This window comes from Carettochelys insculpta, chromosome 27, assembly GCF_033958435.1.
Source record: "Carettochelys insculpta isolate YL-2023 chromosome 27, ASM3395843v1, whole genome shotgun sequence".
Classification (NCBI taxonomy): Eukaryota; Metazoa; Chordata; order Testudines; family Carettochelyidae; genus Carettochelys; species Carettochelys insculpta.
In genome coordinates this window covers 4,401,707-4,417,773 of record NC_134163.1, presented here as the reverse complement: position 1 = coordinate 4,417,773, position 16,067 = coordinate 4,401,707, and the positions used below count along the sequence as shown (strand labels likewise).

Below are 16,067 nucleotides of genomic sequence, written 5' to 3'. Positions count from 1 at the left end.
ACCTAGCAGGATCAGGCCCTTGCTGACCTACCAGCACTTCTGCAGTTCCTGAGCTGTTGTTTAGCTGGGCGGAGCTGGGGGCCTTGGCAAACAGCTGCTGAGCGGTGCTGGGCTCTGGCCCTTTTCCTTCCAGACGTGGACGAATGTTCCAGCAGCCCTTGTGTGCACGGTGATTGTGTGAACACACCTGGCTCCTACCACTGCAAGTGCCATGAGGGCTTCCAGAGCACTCCCACCAAGCAGGCCTGTATTGGTATGTCCTTCTCCGGCTGGCCAGGACAGGCTCAGCAGCAGAGGGGAGCCAGAGATCCCTCCTCCCTTGTCCCCTGCGAGCAGAGCCCTGAGGGAGTCTCTGGCTTTTCATATGGAACCGGGGTAGCTTTTATGGGTAATTCCCTGAGCTGTTAAACAAGCCAAGGGAAACCCAGCAAGTGCCTCTTCTGGTATCAGTGATGCCCAGTGGTCCCTGGCAGGGTGGGGACCGTTAGCATCTCCTCTCAGACCTCTGCCACTGCAGCTAAGAGGACCAGAAGGCCAGGGGAGGTGGACATGAGCCATCTGTGGGTGGTGAGACAGCCTGTTGGTGGGTTTCTTGTCTCCTTGCTGGCAGGAGGGAGTACCAGGGACACCCAGGTTCCTGTCCAAGTGTGGGGGAGGGGAGGGTGCTCTAAGTGACCTTTCTGCCCCCGCAGCCACGCCTTGTCTCCTTCTGCTCCTCTGCCCCTCACAGCTCTGCCCTTTTCCCCACCTGCTGCTGTGGCCTCTGGCCCCTGCCCATCCCACCTCCTGACTTCTGCAGCCACTTCCCTATCTCCTTCCCATCTCCTGCCCGTGTCCCTCCCTCCTCTCCTTCTATCCTCATCCACAGTTCCCAGCGCTAGCCCCTCTCCTCCGCTTGCCGTGCGTGGGCCTGGGCCACGTGAGCCATGCCACCACAGGTTTCGGTGCTGGTTCCTGCGCTAAGGCTGACACCCTGGTCAAGCAGAGCCAGGGAACTGCAGGGGAGGAAAGAGGTCGAGGCCGGGAATGGGATTTTCTGGTCAAACTAAGGCCAGCTCCAAAGCCCGTCCCATCTGGAAGCAAGGCCTCAGCATGCTACTCATTAGCCCTCCCTTGGGGTGTATTGACCAGCCAAGGGCAGAGGTTGGCAAGAGCTTTCCCAGCAGGATTAAGGCTCTGTGACTCCCAGCCATGGGTTCAGGGCAGTGGCCAAGAGCACAGAGAGAGACTGCAGCAGGGAGGCAGAACCGGCTGTCAGAGCCGGGACCTGCTTCCAGCTCAGAGGGATCCCGCCCTTCCAGAGCCAGCCCTGGCCATGCTGGGTGGAGAGGGAGTCATTGCTGGGGCTGCCATGCTCACGCAGCTCAGGGTCTGCTGCTCTCTGCCAGATATCGACGAGTGCATCATGAACGGTGTGATGTGCAGGAACGGCCGGTGTGTGAACACCGATGGCAGCTTCCAGTGCATCTGCAATGCGGGCTTCGAAATCACCCCTGATGGCAAGAACTGTGTCGGTGAGCAGTGTCCTTCAGCACCAGGCCAGCTACAGGCTGTCATGCACCCCATGGCCTCCAGCTGGAAGTGGGGTGCAGGACGGGATTCACTGGCAGCGGCAATCTCATGCGGAGATAGAGCAGATCCAGCCAGAAGAGCCAAACCCCAGGGCCTTACAGAGCTCTCCTCTGCACAAATGCGGCCACCTCTGGAGTGAATGCAGTTTAGCAACACCTAATCGTTGATGTGCGGTGCGGGGGAGATCAGTAACCTGGTAGGAACAGCTGCCTGAGTCCACATAGTGTGAGAGATTTTGCAAGGGCTGCTGTGAACCGTGAGATCCCCTTTCAGCTTCTCTGGCACCAGCACAGAGGTCAGCACTGGCCGTGTGGCTCAGGTGGCTCCAGGGCTGCTTCCTGTCCAACCTGGGTGTTTCCTGAAGGGTCTCACAATGTGGGAGAGGCTGTGCAAGACGGGCTAGTACTAGCCAGGCGTAGCGGCTGGTGTGCAGCATGACTTGTACACAGCACCACCCTTGGCTCCTACACTTTGCTCTTGGTGCAATGCTTAGCTGGTGACCCCACCCTGGCGTGCTGCTGGGCAAGCAGGTGGCCTCATCCCTGGGGTGCTGCTGGCTGAGCTGGTGGCCCTGTCCCTGGGGTGCTGCTGGCCAAGAAGGCCGTATGTTGTGCTTCCCCATCAGTCACTGAGCACAGCTGTTGCAGCTCTTACTGTCCCACCCTCAGAGTCTGTCCAAACCCTCCCTCCATGGCATGGCCCCTCCGGCTCTGCCCTGCAGGTGCTGTTCCAAAACGCAGCACCTGATGCACCATCAGCCTCACTCTGCAGTCGTGTTTGAAGGCTCTTTCTCTCGCTCTTGCTATCTGTGCTCCCTGGCCAGAGTGCTCTGTTCACAGGCATCTCTGGGGGGCCCAGAGTTCCAAGGGCCAGGAGAAGTGAGCGGTGAGGGTGGGTGATGGGGATCGTGTCTCTGCCTGGCACCGCAGGCAGATGGTCCCCCTGCCCTGCCTCTCCTGAGGAGCCAGGGTCTGGTGCGGGCCAGGCTGTGCTGCATGGATGGGAGGTGCCTGTGTGAAGGCAGACGGGCACTCCCACAAGCCCAGAGGCCCTGCTGCCCTCACAGGCTCTGCTCAGCTTTCCTGTCATCCCCCAGACCATGACGAATGCACCACGACCAACATGTGCCTCAACGGGATGTGCATCAATGAAGATGGCAGCTTCAAGTGCATCTGTAAACCTGGTTTTGTGCTGGCTCCCAATGGGCGCTACTGTGTTGGTGCGTAGCCAGCGGGGTCTCCCCCAGGCTGGGGTGCAGCATGTGTGGCGTGGAGGTGCTGGGGTGCAGCAGGCCCACTCTCAGACAATTGGAGAGCAATGGGGGGAGCCTGTTCTCAGAGGCCGGGGGGGGACTGGGGACTGCTGGCGGGGGGCTACCATGGGGACTGCTGGGGGTGGGGCTACTCTCAGTGGGTGGCAGGGTGTTGCCAGAAGAGCAGGCAACAGGCTGGTTTCACGCAGAACGTGTTGCCATCGCAGAACCCCGTGCTGAGCAGTAGGAGAGAGCCAGGGCACTGGGCACCCCACTGGCACCAGACAGCCAGGGGAAACCTGCAGTGTGTGCTGCAGCTGTGCGTGTCGGGGCCCTTCCCCGAGCTACAAAACCCCTCAGGGTCTCCCTGTCAGGGACTCTCCCTCTTCCCTGCCTGTCCTGCCCCCATCAGCCACTAATGGCCACCGCATGCTTCCTTCTCAGATGTGGACGAGTGCGAGACCCCCGGCATCTGCATGAACGGCTGGTGCATTAACACAGAGGGCTCCTTCCGCTGCGAGTGCCTGGGCGGCTTGGCCATCGGCGTGGATGGGCGGGTGTGCGTGGACACCCACATGCGCAGCACCTGCTATGGAGCCATTAAGAAGGGCACCTGTGCCAGGCCCTTCCCAGGTGCAGTCACCAAGTCGGAATGCTGCTGTGCTAACCCTGACCATGGCTTCGGAGAGCCCTGCCAGCCCTGCCCAGCCAAGACCTCGGGTGAGCTCCACATCTGGGAGTCTATGCTGTGATGGGGTTCAGGGGTCCCGATGCACTGCACCCCATCTGCAGGCAGGAGTGACTCTCACTCATCAGGTAGAACAGGAAGTTTATTAGGCGACAGAGGCCCAGTTTCTTACAGAAGAGTCAGTGCAGCAGTCAGAGGCAGTCATTCCAACCCGTCCTGGGGAAAGGAGCCCGAGGGGTGCCCCTCTGGGGTGTAGCTTCCCCCCTCACCAGGCTGGCTGCCTTCCAGCTCCCTGTTCCCTCTAGCCTCTCACTCCTTCCAATTCAAACCCCGCTGGGCTCCTCCCTCCTCTTTGTTCAGGGCAGGGGTGTTACCTGCCAGCCTAGGTTATAGCCCCAGGGTCATCCTTAGCCGCTGAGAGCTGCTCTGCTTGTCTCACACATCCAGCCTGAGTCTCACACATACACCCCCCAACTCCATCACATATGCATATCCCAGGGGAAGTGCCCTTGGGAGCCACCCGCCCAGCCAGCGCAACTGAGCCAGGGGATAGCCATGGGTGCTGTGCATCCCTGGCTGCTGCCCCAGAGCCTCCTGGGCAGGTCTCCCTGCAGCCCAGGCTGCTGCTGTAGGCTCTGGATTTTACTTTGCACCAGGGGGGCTCTGCCCCAAGGCCCTGTTCCCACACCACCCTGTCCTCAAGGCCTGGTCTTTGCTGTGCCTCCTCCCACCCCCATTCCACATACCCCATCCCAAGATGTTAGCCTCACCAGTGCTGGGTGCACCAGGAGGAGGTCTGCCACTCAGCCAGCTCTGAATCCAGTGAGCATGCGCTCTGTTGTTGTGGTGTAGGGTAGTGGGCAAGGGTCCTGCATCAGCTGCAGCTCTGCTGTGCCACGCCGGTGGTGGGGCCCATCCCTTGTTCCCCTGGACCATTACTGCATATTGAAGAGTTGCACTTTCAGACTGTGTACAGCACTGCCCAGCCGCCTGCGTTCCTCATGTTTGCCAGAGACACTCAGCAAATCCCACTTCCCATTGCTGACATGCTTCTGGGGTGAATGTTGTGCAGACGAGGTAATAAGTCTGTCTCTCTTCTCTCCACAGCCGAATTCCAGGCCCTGTGCAGCAGTGGGATTGGTATAACGGCCGACGGCAGAGGTAAGGGACCCCCAAGCACCGTATTATAGGCAGAGGCCCATAATTAGGGTTGCCTAATACTATTATGCTTGTAAGAAGCACATGGGATCTCTTTAGCGGGATAAGGCAAGAACGCTGTGTTTATTGAGAATACAGCACCACTCCATCGCATGCCTATAATGCACACCATTTACTCACAGGCATGTGCGCACACACCAGTTTGTGGTTGCTTATAGTTACCAAACGTTGCTCACTCCAGTCCATTGGCCAGGTGGATTAGAGGTGAGTGTGGAACCAGGTTCTGTTGATCCGGATCAAAGCTCCGATGCTGACAAGACGAGAAGAACTCAGCCCTGTAGTGGTGCATGTCTTTTATAGCTTTTAGTCCACAGTCCTGGTCCTGCCCCAGACACCAGGAGTCAATGGCAGATGGATTTGATCCTTTCCCGCTGCCTTGGGTTACACCTACTGCCCCACCTACAGATGGGACTTAGTCTTCCCCTCCGAGTGGGTCACTGCTGTAGAGTCCAGTTCTTATTGTTCTTCAGCCTCCAAGTCTTTGTTGTCCAGACAGGCGGCTCCAGAGGGTAACTCTCTAAGTGTCCACATTCACACTGCTGGGTGCATCTCACACACACGCATCCTCACCCAGAGACTGCACAAGGTTGACAGGCTAATACACAAGAGCATCGCCCTGTGAATGGTGTCTTAGGTACAAAATGGAGTTAGATACAAAGTGGTACAAAGCTCCTATTGAAAGGTACAGGATAATCCAGGGGAATACAATGATACAATGCTAAGGTTCTATTAAAATATACCTATCTATTTAGGGTTGCTACAATACCCCCCGTGGTAAGTCCCTGGTTTCCATTCTCATAAGAGAGGGCACGTGTATTTCCATGAGGGCAGGTCATGTGGTTGCGCACGGGGACCCTTCAGGGCTCTGCTCACTGCAGAGAGGCCAGGGCAGACCACGGCGAAAGGGAATGGTTAGAACTTTACAAAAGAAAATCCAAAACTATCTCAAGAGCACAAATAATGCAGACTAGTCCCAAGTCCTTGTTCCGTAGAGTTGTCATGTGTAGGTCTCGCTTCTCCCCTGACTGTGCAGTGTGTGTTGGGATTAACACGAGTCTGCCCAACATCTCCTGGGTCGCTCGAGAGAAGAGACGGCTTTCCTTCTGCTTGGTTCTGAGTCAGTCTCCTCTCTCTGGCCTGGTCTTTGCTCCCCTCACTCCTGATGTGCTCCTTCAATTCACTGCGCCTGTCCTCAGAGGCTTCTCTGCCTGCTGGGCTCTGCCTTGGCTGTCCACTGTCTTTGGACTGGATCCCTTCACGAGCTGCCCAAAGAGCTGATCATGCGCTAGAGTGCCTGGGAGAGGGGACTTCTCATTTCCTGGCTCCAGGCCCTGTTTGCCTCTCAAACTGTTGGTTGATCCAATCTCTTTTCCTCCCATTAGCTCCTTCCAGTTGTGTCCCTGGCGACACTTCTTCCAGCATCTCTGTGGATTTCATTTCCCTCTGCTGCCCTTCTCCAGCAGCACTTGCTCTGTACCTGGCTTCTCGCTTCTGCTGACTCCAAAGCCACTTTCCTGCCTCTCACTTCCCAGGCCTGCTGGTGTCCTTTTCTCTTTTATCTCCTCTCCTCAGCCCCAGCGGCAGGCCTCCCTCGCAGCAGCTAGAGTCTTCTCCTGCCCCACTTCTTCTCTTCTCTGCCAGCTGCCCCCTTTGACAGATCCTGAGCCCCTCGCAGCCTCAGCCACCCTCCCACGGGCTCCCGCTCACCTCAAGACAGCTGCCTCATGTGCCAGTGCCCCAGCCAGGGGTCCTGCCGGTGTGTGCATGAGTCTGCGTTGGACTGGGCACGTGTTCACATGTGTGAGTGAACACGTGCGTGTTTTTCATGTGGGGGCAGGCGTGGGAGCTGATGTGAAAGTGCATGGTGTGAGAGGACCCGAGTGTGCATTTGTGAGTCCTGATTGCTAGCAAATGTGAAAGCATGCATGCATGTGTGCTGTGTGTGAGCGCATGTGGCTGCACGTGTCCATGGAGAGTGTGAGAGCAGACACATTTCCGTGTGGGTCTCATTCTGCCTTTATGGCCCCACCACCAGGCAGGCAGCTCAGCACCAGGCCCTGTGCCAGGCACTGCAGGGCTGGTTCGTGGCAGCCAGTGTGTCTGGGGCTGCATGTGGAGTGCGGCTGCGTGCCCAGCTTCAATGCCAATTTGCAAGGTGTCCGAGCACACACTCGCCCACCCTGGTGCTCTGGCCAGCTCCCATGCATGGCACTGCAAGGACTGCAGCCTCCAAGAGAGAACGGCTGGGGCATGCTGCCAGGGGCCGCGTGCTGCCAGCACTCAGCACCGTTCAGAACCCAGGGCTGGGGTGTGCTGCCAGGGGCGGGGGAGGCGATGAGCCACATGCAGCCGGCGCTCAGCACTGTTCGGAGCCCAGTGCTGGGGCATGCTGCCAGGGGCCGGGGAGGCGGTGGGCCACATGCAGCCGGCGCTCAGCACCGTTCAGAGCCCAGGGCTGGGGCATGCTGCCAGGGGCGGGGGAGGCGGTGGGCCACATGCTGCTGGTGCTCAGCACTGTTCGGAGCCCAGGGCTGGGGCATGCTGCCAGGGGGAAGGGAGGCTGCATGCTGCTGGTGCTCAGCACCGTTTGGAGCCCGGGGCTGGGGCATGCTGCCAGGGGCGGGGGAGGCGGTGGGCCACATGCGGCCAGCGCTCAGCACCGTTCGGAGCCCAAGGCTGGGGCATGCTGCCAGGGGCAGGGGAGGCAGTGGGCCACATGTTGCTGGTGCTCAGCACCGTTTGGAGCCCAGGGCTGGGGTGTGCTGCCAGGGGGAAGGGAAGCGGTGGGCCACAGGCTGCTGGCGCTCAGCACTGTTCGAAGCCCAGGGCTGGGGCGTGCTGCCAGGGGGAAGGGAAGCGGTGGGCCACAGGCTGCCGGCGCTCAGCACCGTTCAGACCCCAGGGCTGGGGCGTGCCGCCGGGGGGGGAGGCGGTGGGCCACAGGCTGCCAGCGCTCAGCACCGTTTGGAGCCCAGGGCTGGGGCGTGCCACCGGCGGGGGGAAGCGGTGGGCCACAGGCTACCGGCGCTCAGCACCGTTCGGAGCCCAGGGCTGGGGCGTGCCGCCAGGGGGAAGGGAGGCAGTGGGCCACATGCTGCTGGCGCTCAGCATCGTTCGGAGCCCAGGGCTGGGGCGTGCCGCCGGGGGGGGGAGGCGGTGGGCCACAGGCTGCCGGCACTCAGCACCGTTTGGAGCCCAGGGCTGGGGCGTGCCACCGGTGGGGGGAAGCGGTGGGCCACAGGCTGCCGGCACTCAGCTGTGTTCCAAGCTGCAGGACGAGAGCAATGCCACTAGGCAGCTCCTACCAAATGGGAGGGGGCCAGAGGCCTAACCCAGGAAGCCTGAGCTTTGTTAAGGGCATTGCACCTTGGTGCAGCCAGGGTGCCAGGGGCCCATTAGCCAGGAGCTGGGGTCAGATGTGCTCTGGGCAGAGTCACTGTCAGCGCCCCAGAGCTCTGGCCCATGGCAGTAGGGAGCAGGTGGAGGCTGGAATGGCCCTGCCCTACAGAGACACGGGGACTGGCTGGTCTGGGTGGTGCAGGGGCCACATCAAACTGCCTTGCCTCTGGCCAGTGCTGCCTTTTGCCTCTAGTGCCTACCTGGGGCCCCGGGACACCGAACGCCCCTGCCTTGGCTGAGCACTGAAGCTTTATCCTAGCAGCAGGGAGAGGCAAGCCAGAGCCACAGGGGGGCTGCAGTTTCCAGCCGAGGCAGGGTCACAAGCTCCGTGGGGGGGTCCCCTGCCCTCCCGCATGGGGACGCTGCAGGGCACTGAGGTGAAGCCGCCCTACAAAGGAGAGAGGAAGCGGTTCCCCATCCCAGGGCCGGGCCCGTATTCCCCTAGCCACAGTTCCAAGCTGCGCTGAGGGGCGGCAGCAGGAGTACGCGCTGGCACCACGCGTGCCCCCAGGCAGGTGGCATTGCTCTCCCCGGGAGCTGGGGGGCTTTGAGGCCCCTGCTAGCCCTGTCCCTACAGTGTGTGCTGTGCCCCACTCAGGCCCAGGGAGGCAGCAGCAGGGCTGGTCTGCGGGCAGGAATTAGAGTCCCTCCCCTGCTGCATGCTGGGTAGAAGCCCTGTCAGCTGAGTGCCCTGGAGGCTGCAGCAGCTGGCTGGGTGGAGGCGAGCCGAGCGAGTCTGCGGAGGGGCTGGAGGGCGCAGGCTGTGGGGTGCTTGGCAGTCGGCTGCCATTCCCACTCCATGGTGCTGCGTGGCTCCTGCCCCCATGCAGATATCAACGAGTGCGCCCTTAACCCGGACATCTGCCCCAACGGCATGTGCGAGAACCTGCGCGGGAGCTACCGCTGCATCTGCAACCTGGGCTACGAGTCAGACCCCACGGGCAAGAGCTGTGTGGGTGAGTGCAGCTGAGCAGCCTCGGCGGCGAGCGGTGGGCAGCTCTCCTGCAGGGCTAGGCTCTGCTCGCAGCTGGGCACAGGACTGGGGCTGGGCTCTTCACTGGGGCTGCAGCTGCAGAGCAGGACCTTTGCAGGTAATCCACCCCCCTAACGCTCGGCGCCTTCCCGAGGCTGGTGTAAGGCATGGCCTGGGGTAGGCACTGGGGTGGGGGCCAGGCGTGCCGAGGGAGTCAGCAGAGGGGTAGGCTGTGGGGGTGGTGGCCGCAAAGGAAGCTGTGTTCTGGGGAACGGGGCAGCACCAGGCAGCCCCCATCAGCCTGGGGGAACCCATTGCAGTGGGAGGAGTCACCACTGCTGCCCTGTAGCTCTTTCCCTCCTGCTGCCTGGCCTGCCCTCGGCCTCCTGTCCCACCTGCTCTGGGGCCTGGCTGGCTGGGTGGGCAGGTGGCAGCTCTTGGCAGCATCGGCAGCTGGGGAGGGGTGGGCATCATAGCAGGCTAGCCCTGCCCCTCTCTGCCGCAGACGTCGACGAATGCGCCATCAATCGCTTGCTCTGTGACAACGGCCTGTGCCGGAACACGCCCGGCAGCTACACATGCACCTGCCCCAAAGGCTTTGTCTTCAGGATGGAGACGGACACCTGCGAAGGTAACGTCCCCTGGCTTGGCCGGAGCTCTGTTGCCAGAAGCAGGCATGGCCCCGAGGCAAAGCTCACCCTGCCCCGGTCCCAGCCCTGCTTCGCACACTGGGCCGCGGGACAGACCCGGGTTGCTGGGGGAGTCTCCCTGCAGGCGGCAGTGACAGCTCTACCAGAACAGATTGGACTGTAGAGCAGCCAAGCGCTGGCCCGTGGCATGGGGCCACTCCACCGCGGCATTGCTCTGTGTGGCTTCACCCTGGCCAGGAGCAATGTCAGTCCCTGTGCCCTGGAGTGCCCATTCTCCTGGTGGGTTGGGCTGCCCTGCAGCTCCTCCTGGTTCTCCCTGGGTCCGACTAACGCAATCGCCTTGTCACTGCTCAGCCCTCCCCAGACCATCCCCAACCCCCTAGCAACGCAGGGCGTAGCCCAGAGCCTGCCCCACCCCATTGGCTAAGGGGATAGTTCTTGCCCCCTGTGTCCTGCTCTCCCCACCGGGCTCCTCCATCAGCCTTGGCAGTCCTTCCCCTCCTCTGTCCCGCCAGAGGCCCCAGGTGGGTCAGGGAGCACTGTTCCTTGTTCCCCAGGCACCTAGCTCCTTAGGCCCTGGGTTACAGCTCATCCCATGGAGAGGCAGGGCTGGCAGCCCAGGCTGCGGCTAGCTCTGCACGCCCCAGGCCAGGCTGCTTGGAGCCCTGGGTCTCGGCTCTGGCAACAGTCACTCTCCTCTCTCAGATATCAACGAGTGCACATCCAACCCCTGTGTGAATGGGGTCTGCCGGAACAATGCCGGCTCCTTTGCCTGCGAGTGCTCCCCGGGCAGCAAACTGGACCCCAGTGGCACCATCTGTGTGGGTAAGGAGCCAGCAGCAACAGGGTGGGGATGGCATTGCTGGCACCAGCAGCCCTGCATAGTGTCTGGCTGCCCCAGAGCCGGGCCCAGAAGACCATCTCAACTCCTCCCCTCGACAGGCACGACTGGCCTGCCAGCCCCACACCAGACTGGCTGGTTTGCCAGGGCCTGGGTCTTTTCTGGGCAGTCAGGAAAGACCAAAAGCCTCAGTACTGCTGCCAGTAGTCGGGCGCATTGCCAGCCATCAGTGCACAGGGGTGTCAGCGAGAGCCCAGCACACAGGCCAGGGCCAGGGCCAGGCTGCCCCCAGCCCCTAGGGAAGGCACCTGGCTGCTGTGTGCCTGTACCCATGGCAAAGGACAGCACTCAGTATGTGGTGCCAAGCCCAGCTGCTCATCTAGCGAGACCCATTTCCCCGGCGCCGGGCTCTAGCCAGTGGGCGGGTCTTAGCTGGAGGCAGCTCCTCACTTGCCACATTTCCCTCCCCAGACAGCATGAAGGGCACCTGCTGGCTGAACATCCAGGACGGGCGCTGCGAGGTGAACATCAACGGGGCCACGCTCAAGTCGGAGTGCTGCGCCACCCTGGGGGCAGCCTGGGGCAGCCCCTGTGAGCGCTGTGAGATCGGTAAGCCTGGCTGCCACATGCCGCCCCAGAGAGGCCAGAGCCCTCCTCTGACAGTGCCCCTTTGCTCTCTTGCAGATGCCACCTGCCCCCGGGGCTTTGCCAGGATGAAGGGGGTGACGTGTGAAGGTAACACCAATTCTGGCTGTGCAAGGCTGCAGCTGGCTCACATTGCACTAGTTTTGTACACTGGAGGCCAGTCAGGAGTTGACACAGGCCCACCCCCTCCATCCCCCACCACCTCCCTGCCTGGCCCAGGCACTCAGTACCACAGTCCTGGTAGGGCCATGGGGACAACCTTGTAGAAGTGTGGAAGTGGTTTCCCAGTTGTCTCCTTGCTGGACAGAGCCAGTCCTGGTGTGACCTTTACCAGGAAACCTTTCACACTATGGCCAAGGGCACATGAGCAGAACCCTGTGCTCTCCCGTGGTGTGTGACACGCTCACCTGCACCCTAGTCCGGCCCTAGGTCCCACTGCCCAGCAGGGGAGCACTCTGCAGGGCTGCAGGAAAGTAGGCTGAGGTGTGCCGGAGGCAGGGCTGGGAACATGCGGCTCCCCAAGGGATCCGGCACTCACCCTGCTGAGCACTGTCTGAGGTGTGCCAGGGGCAGGGCTGGGAACACGCGGCTCCCCAAGGGATCCGGCACTCACCCTGCTGAGCTCTGTCTGGGGTGTGCCGGGGGACAGGGCTGGGAACATGCGGCTCCCCAAGGGATCCGGCACTCACCCCACTGAGCGCTGTCTGGGGTGTGCCGGGGGTGGGGCTGGGAACACACGGCTCCCCAAGGGATCCGGCACTCACCCTGCTGAGCGCTGTCTGGGGTGTGCTGGGGGACAGGGCTGGGAACATGCGGCTCCCCAAGGGATCCGGCACTCACCCCACCGAGCTCTGTTTGGAGTGTGCCGGGGGTGGGGCTGGGAACATGCGGCTCCCCAGACCTCTGATCTGGCCGGTCTGATATTCCTGCACAGGACCCAGATGTCTCTTCCCAGCTGTCCCCACTAGGTCCCGCTCCCTTCCCAGGTCTGAGCTAGAACCTTGGAGTTCTGACTGGGTATCTCTATTTCTCTCTCCTCACAGAGCTAGTAATGAAGTAAGAATGTACATTCATTCCAAACTGAACAGTGTCCCCTAAGTGACTTGCCACACACCGTTGGAACGTGTCATTGCTACAGCTGAATGGTCACTTGTCTATTCTTGTATAGGAATTGTTGCAGGACTCGTAAAATGTCTGCCAGAAAACTCATCTTTTCAAACCATGTGTCCCTGGAATCATGGTTACAGTTGCTCCACCTGCCACCAAAATCTGAAGCGGCACTGGTCTGTCCCCTAATGCCCTGTGTCTCCCTCCCGCAGATGTGAACGAGTGTGATGTCTTCCCTGGAGTCTGCCCCAATGGGCGCTGCGTGAATACAGCTGGCTCCTTCCGCTGCGAGTGTCCTGCAGGGCTGACCCTTGATGGGACTGGCAGGACGTGTGTGGGTGAGGACTGCCCTGCGACAGAGTTCCCAGCCCCTCCTGTGCCCAGGAGGTGCCAGAGAAGTTGGGCACTGCCCTCCCACAGTCACATGTTGCCTCTGGCCCCTTCCCTCTGCAGGGTGGGGCTGGCCCCACCCCTTGGTCACTGCACAGGGAAGCAGATGGATTGTGCAGAAGGCTTGGAGGCTGATGTGGGGGGTGGGTGATTCTCTCACAAGTACATCCTGCTGCTCAGCAAGCTCAGGCCAGGGCAGTGGGGAGCCGGGGCATTCCCATAAGTGCACTAGGGCAATGTGGCTTAGACAAAAAGACTCCCGGGTGAGTGTACAACTGGTTGAAAGGCTGTGCTCAAAGAGTAGTAATCAATGGCCCCTGTCTAGTGGGGTCAGCCCTGGGTCTGGTGCTAGTCGATATTTTCATTAATGCCTTGGATAAAGCAGTGGAGAGCATGCAGTGCAGTCTGCAGAGGGCACCAAGCTGGGAGGGGTTGCAAGAACAGAGTCAGAATTCAGAGCAACCTGCACACCCCGGAGAACTGGCCTGAAATCAGCAAGGTGACATTCAGTAAAGAGCAGAGCAAGAACTTTACTTAGGAGGGAAAAATCGAACTGGTGAGCAACTGGCTTGGCAGAGCGCTGCTGGAAGGATCACAAATCGAACATGAGTCAAGACAGTGGTGTGCTGTGAGAATAGCTAATATCAGCCAGGTGTGGGGGTTGCCTGTAAGACATGGGCTAGCCCCAGAACTTCAAAAGGTGCATGATAATGAACCTAATCGAAAGATGCTAATGAGGTGCTGCCGTGAATATGCAGCACCTCATTAACACAATGCTGCTTTTGATCGTGTGCAGCTCGTCTACATGGGGTCCTTTTCAAAAGGACCCTGCCCACTTTGAAATCCCCTTATTCCTGTAACCAAATAGGAATGTGCAGGGTCCTTTCGAAAAGAACCCCATGTAGATGGGCCGCACGTGATGGAAAGCAGCATTTTAGAAGTGCCATGGCCACCATGCATATTCATATTCACTAATCTGGCCCTGCATATTCATGGCAGCACTTCATTAGCATCTTTCGATTAGGTTCATTATCATGCCCCTTTCAAAGTTCTGGGGCTGGTAGACATAGCCAGGAAGTGATGCCCTGCTCTACTTGGCCCTGGTGTGCTCCGAAGGAGCTGGGTGTTGCCCCCCATCATGCTTCAGGATAGATCTGGACAAACTGGCAGAGCGTCCAGAGGAAAGCAGCAAAGAGGCTCAGCAAATCTTTGCGGAAGTGTTAAAATAAGTGAGAAAAGACGACTGAGGGGACACGAGCCCAATCTTCAGCTGTGCTAAGGGCTGTTAGCGAACAGATGGCCCTTGCTGTTCTCCATGTCCACTGGAGGCAGGAGAAGAAGTGATGGGATTCATCTGCAGCCAGGCGGTTTCAGGGAGAGATAGGAGAAGCTCTAAGTCTTGGGGCCTGGGGCTGCAGGAGCAGGGGCTACTGGTCCTGGGTTGATGCCTCAGGAGGCTGGGAAGGCTCATGCAGTGTGAGAATTGTGCCTGTGCTGCCCTCGGAGATGCCGCAGGCCCCTCTCCCCCAGGCACTCAGGCAGGCTGTCTCCCCAGACGTGCGTGTGGAGCAGTGCTACATGAAGTGGGAGGAGGATGAGTGCACCGCAGCCCTGCCCGGGAAGTACCGGCTTGACATGTGCTGCTGCTCTGTGGGCTTGGCCTGGGGCAACGACTGCGAAGAGTGCCCCAAAGCTGGCAGCAGCGAGTACAAAGCCATCTGCCCCCGGGGGCCTGGCTTCGCCAACCGGGGGGATGTGCTCTCGGGCCGGCCCTTCTACAAAGGTGAGAGCGAAGGGGACAGCGGCCAGGTCCATGGGCGAAAGTCCCAGGGAGCAGCTCCCTGAGCCAGGGGACAGCCTTGCTGCGGCTCTGACACTGCCTTCCCCCACAGATGTGAACGAGTGCAAGGTCTTCCCTGGCCTGTGCGCTCACGGCACCTGTCGCAACACCATCGGCAGCTTCCGGTGCCTCTGCGGCAGCGGCTTCGCCTTGGATGCCGAGGAAAGGAACTGCACGGGTAAGGGAGATGGGCCTGCACGTCCGGAGCCTGGCTTGGGGTCTGCTGCTGCTGCCAAGACCCCAATCTCCTGAACCAGCTCCCTGGGCAAGGCGTTTATGGAGGGGGTGGGCTAAGCTGCCACCCAGGGAGAGCCCCTGCACACACGCCGCCTGCCCTGGCGCACCAGCCTCCAGTGTGAGCAGCAAGCAGGAGCCAGCCAGCCCCAGCCAGTCTACTCCCTCTTCCCCACGCTCCTGGCCTGGGGCAGGCAGAGCCCTGGGGGCAGCCGGCCCCTGGCTGAGTCAGTCCTGTGCCCCAGATATCGACGAGTGCCGCATCTCACCTGACCTGTGCGGCCACGGCGCCTGCGTCAACACCCCAGGCAGCTTCGAGTGCGAGTGCTTCGAGGGCTACGAGAGTGGCTTCATGATGATGAAGAATTGCATGGGTGAGAGCACGTCCCAGCTGTGCCCGCCGGGAGTGGGACAGGGACAGGGACAGGGGTGGGGACCGGGGGGGAGCAAGCACAGGTCACAGCCAGGCCATGTCCCTGCATGGGTGAGAGCGCGTCCCAGCTGCACCCGCCAGGATGGGGACAGGGACGGGGACCGGGGGGAGCAAGTGCAGGGCACAGCCAGGCCGTGTCCCTTCATGGGTGAGAGTGCATCCCAGCTGCGCCCGCCGGGACGGGGACAGGGACAGGGACGGGGATGGGGATGGTGGGGAGCAAGCACAGGGCACAGCCAGGCCACATCCCTGCATGGGTGAGAGTGTGTCCCAGCTGTGCCCGCCAGGACAGGGATGGGGACGGGGATGGGGATGCAGGGGAGGAAGCACAGGGCACAGCCAGGCTACATCCCTGCATGGGTGAGAGCGCGTCCCAGCTGTGCCTGCCGGGACGGGGACAGGGACGGGGATGGGGATGGGGATGGGGGGAGCAAACACAGGGCACAGCCAGGCCATGTCCCTGCACGGGTGAGAATGTGTCCCAGCTGCGCCCGCCAGGTTACGGGGAGAGCAAGTGCAGGGCACAGCCAGGCCATGTCCCTGCACGGGTGAGAATGTGTCCCAGCTGCGCCCGCCAGGTTACGGGGAGAGCAAGTGCAGGGCACAGCCAGGCCATGTCCCTGCACGGGTGAGAATGCGTCCCAGCTGCGCCCGCCAGGTTACGGGGAGAGCAAGCGCAGGGCACAGCCAGGCCACATCCTGGCATGGGTGAGAATGTGTCCTGGCTGTGCCCGCCTCCCACTGGCCTGGCACTGCTGGGGAAAGGGGGCAGGAGCAATAGGCACAGCCGGGTCCTGACCCTGCAGACCCAGGAACAGCTGCTGT

The 16,067-nt window shown here is 61.0% G+C and overlaps 1 protein-coding gene across 1 annotated transcript in view; it reads left to right on the top strand.

Annotated features, from left to right (window-relative positions):
• The window catches only part of FBN3 (fibrillin 3), a 170,276-nt gene that overhangs the window by 99,726 nt on the left and 54,483 nt on the right, over positions 1-16,067 (top strand). The window contains exons 11-24 of the mRNA XM_074977926.1: positions 134-253; positions 1,389-1,514; positions 2,669-2,791; positions 3,269-3,544; positions 4,620-4,673; positions 8,960-9,085; positions 9,608-9,733; positions 10,458-10,577; positions 11,065-11,202; positions 11,278-11,328; positions 12,558-12,683; positions 14,291-14,518; positions 14,628-14,753; positions 15,055-15,183. Coding sequence (XP_074834027.1) covers positions 134-253; positions 1,389-1,514; positions 2,669-2,791; positions 3,269-3,544; positions 4,620-4,673; positions 8,960-9,085; positions 9,608-9,733; positions 10,458-10,577; positions 11,065-11,202; positions 11,278-11,328; positions 12,558-12,683; positions 14,291-14,518; positions 14,628-14,753; positions 15,055-15,183 — 1,869 coding nt within the window. The remainder of the gene's footprint in view (positions 1-133; positions 254-1,388; positions 1,515-2,668; positions 2,792-3,268; positions 3,545-4,619; positions 4,674-8,959; positions 9,086-9,607; positions 9,734-10,457; positions 10,578-11,064; positions 11,203-11,277; positions 11,329-12,557; positions 12,684-14,290; positions 14,519-14,627; positions 14,754-15,054; positions 15,184-16,067) is intronic.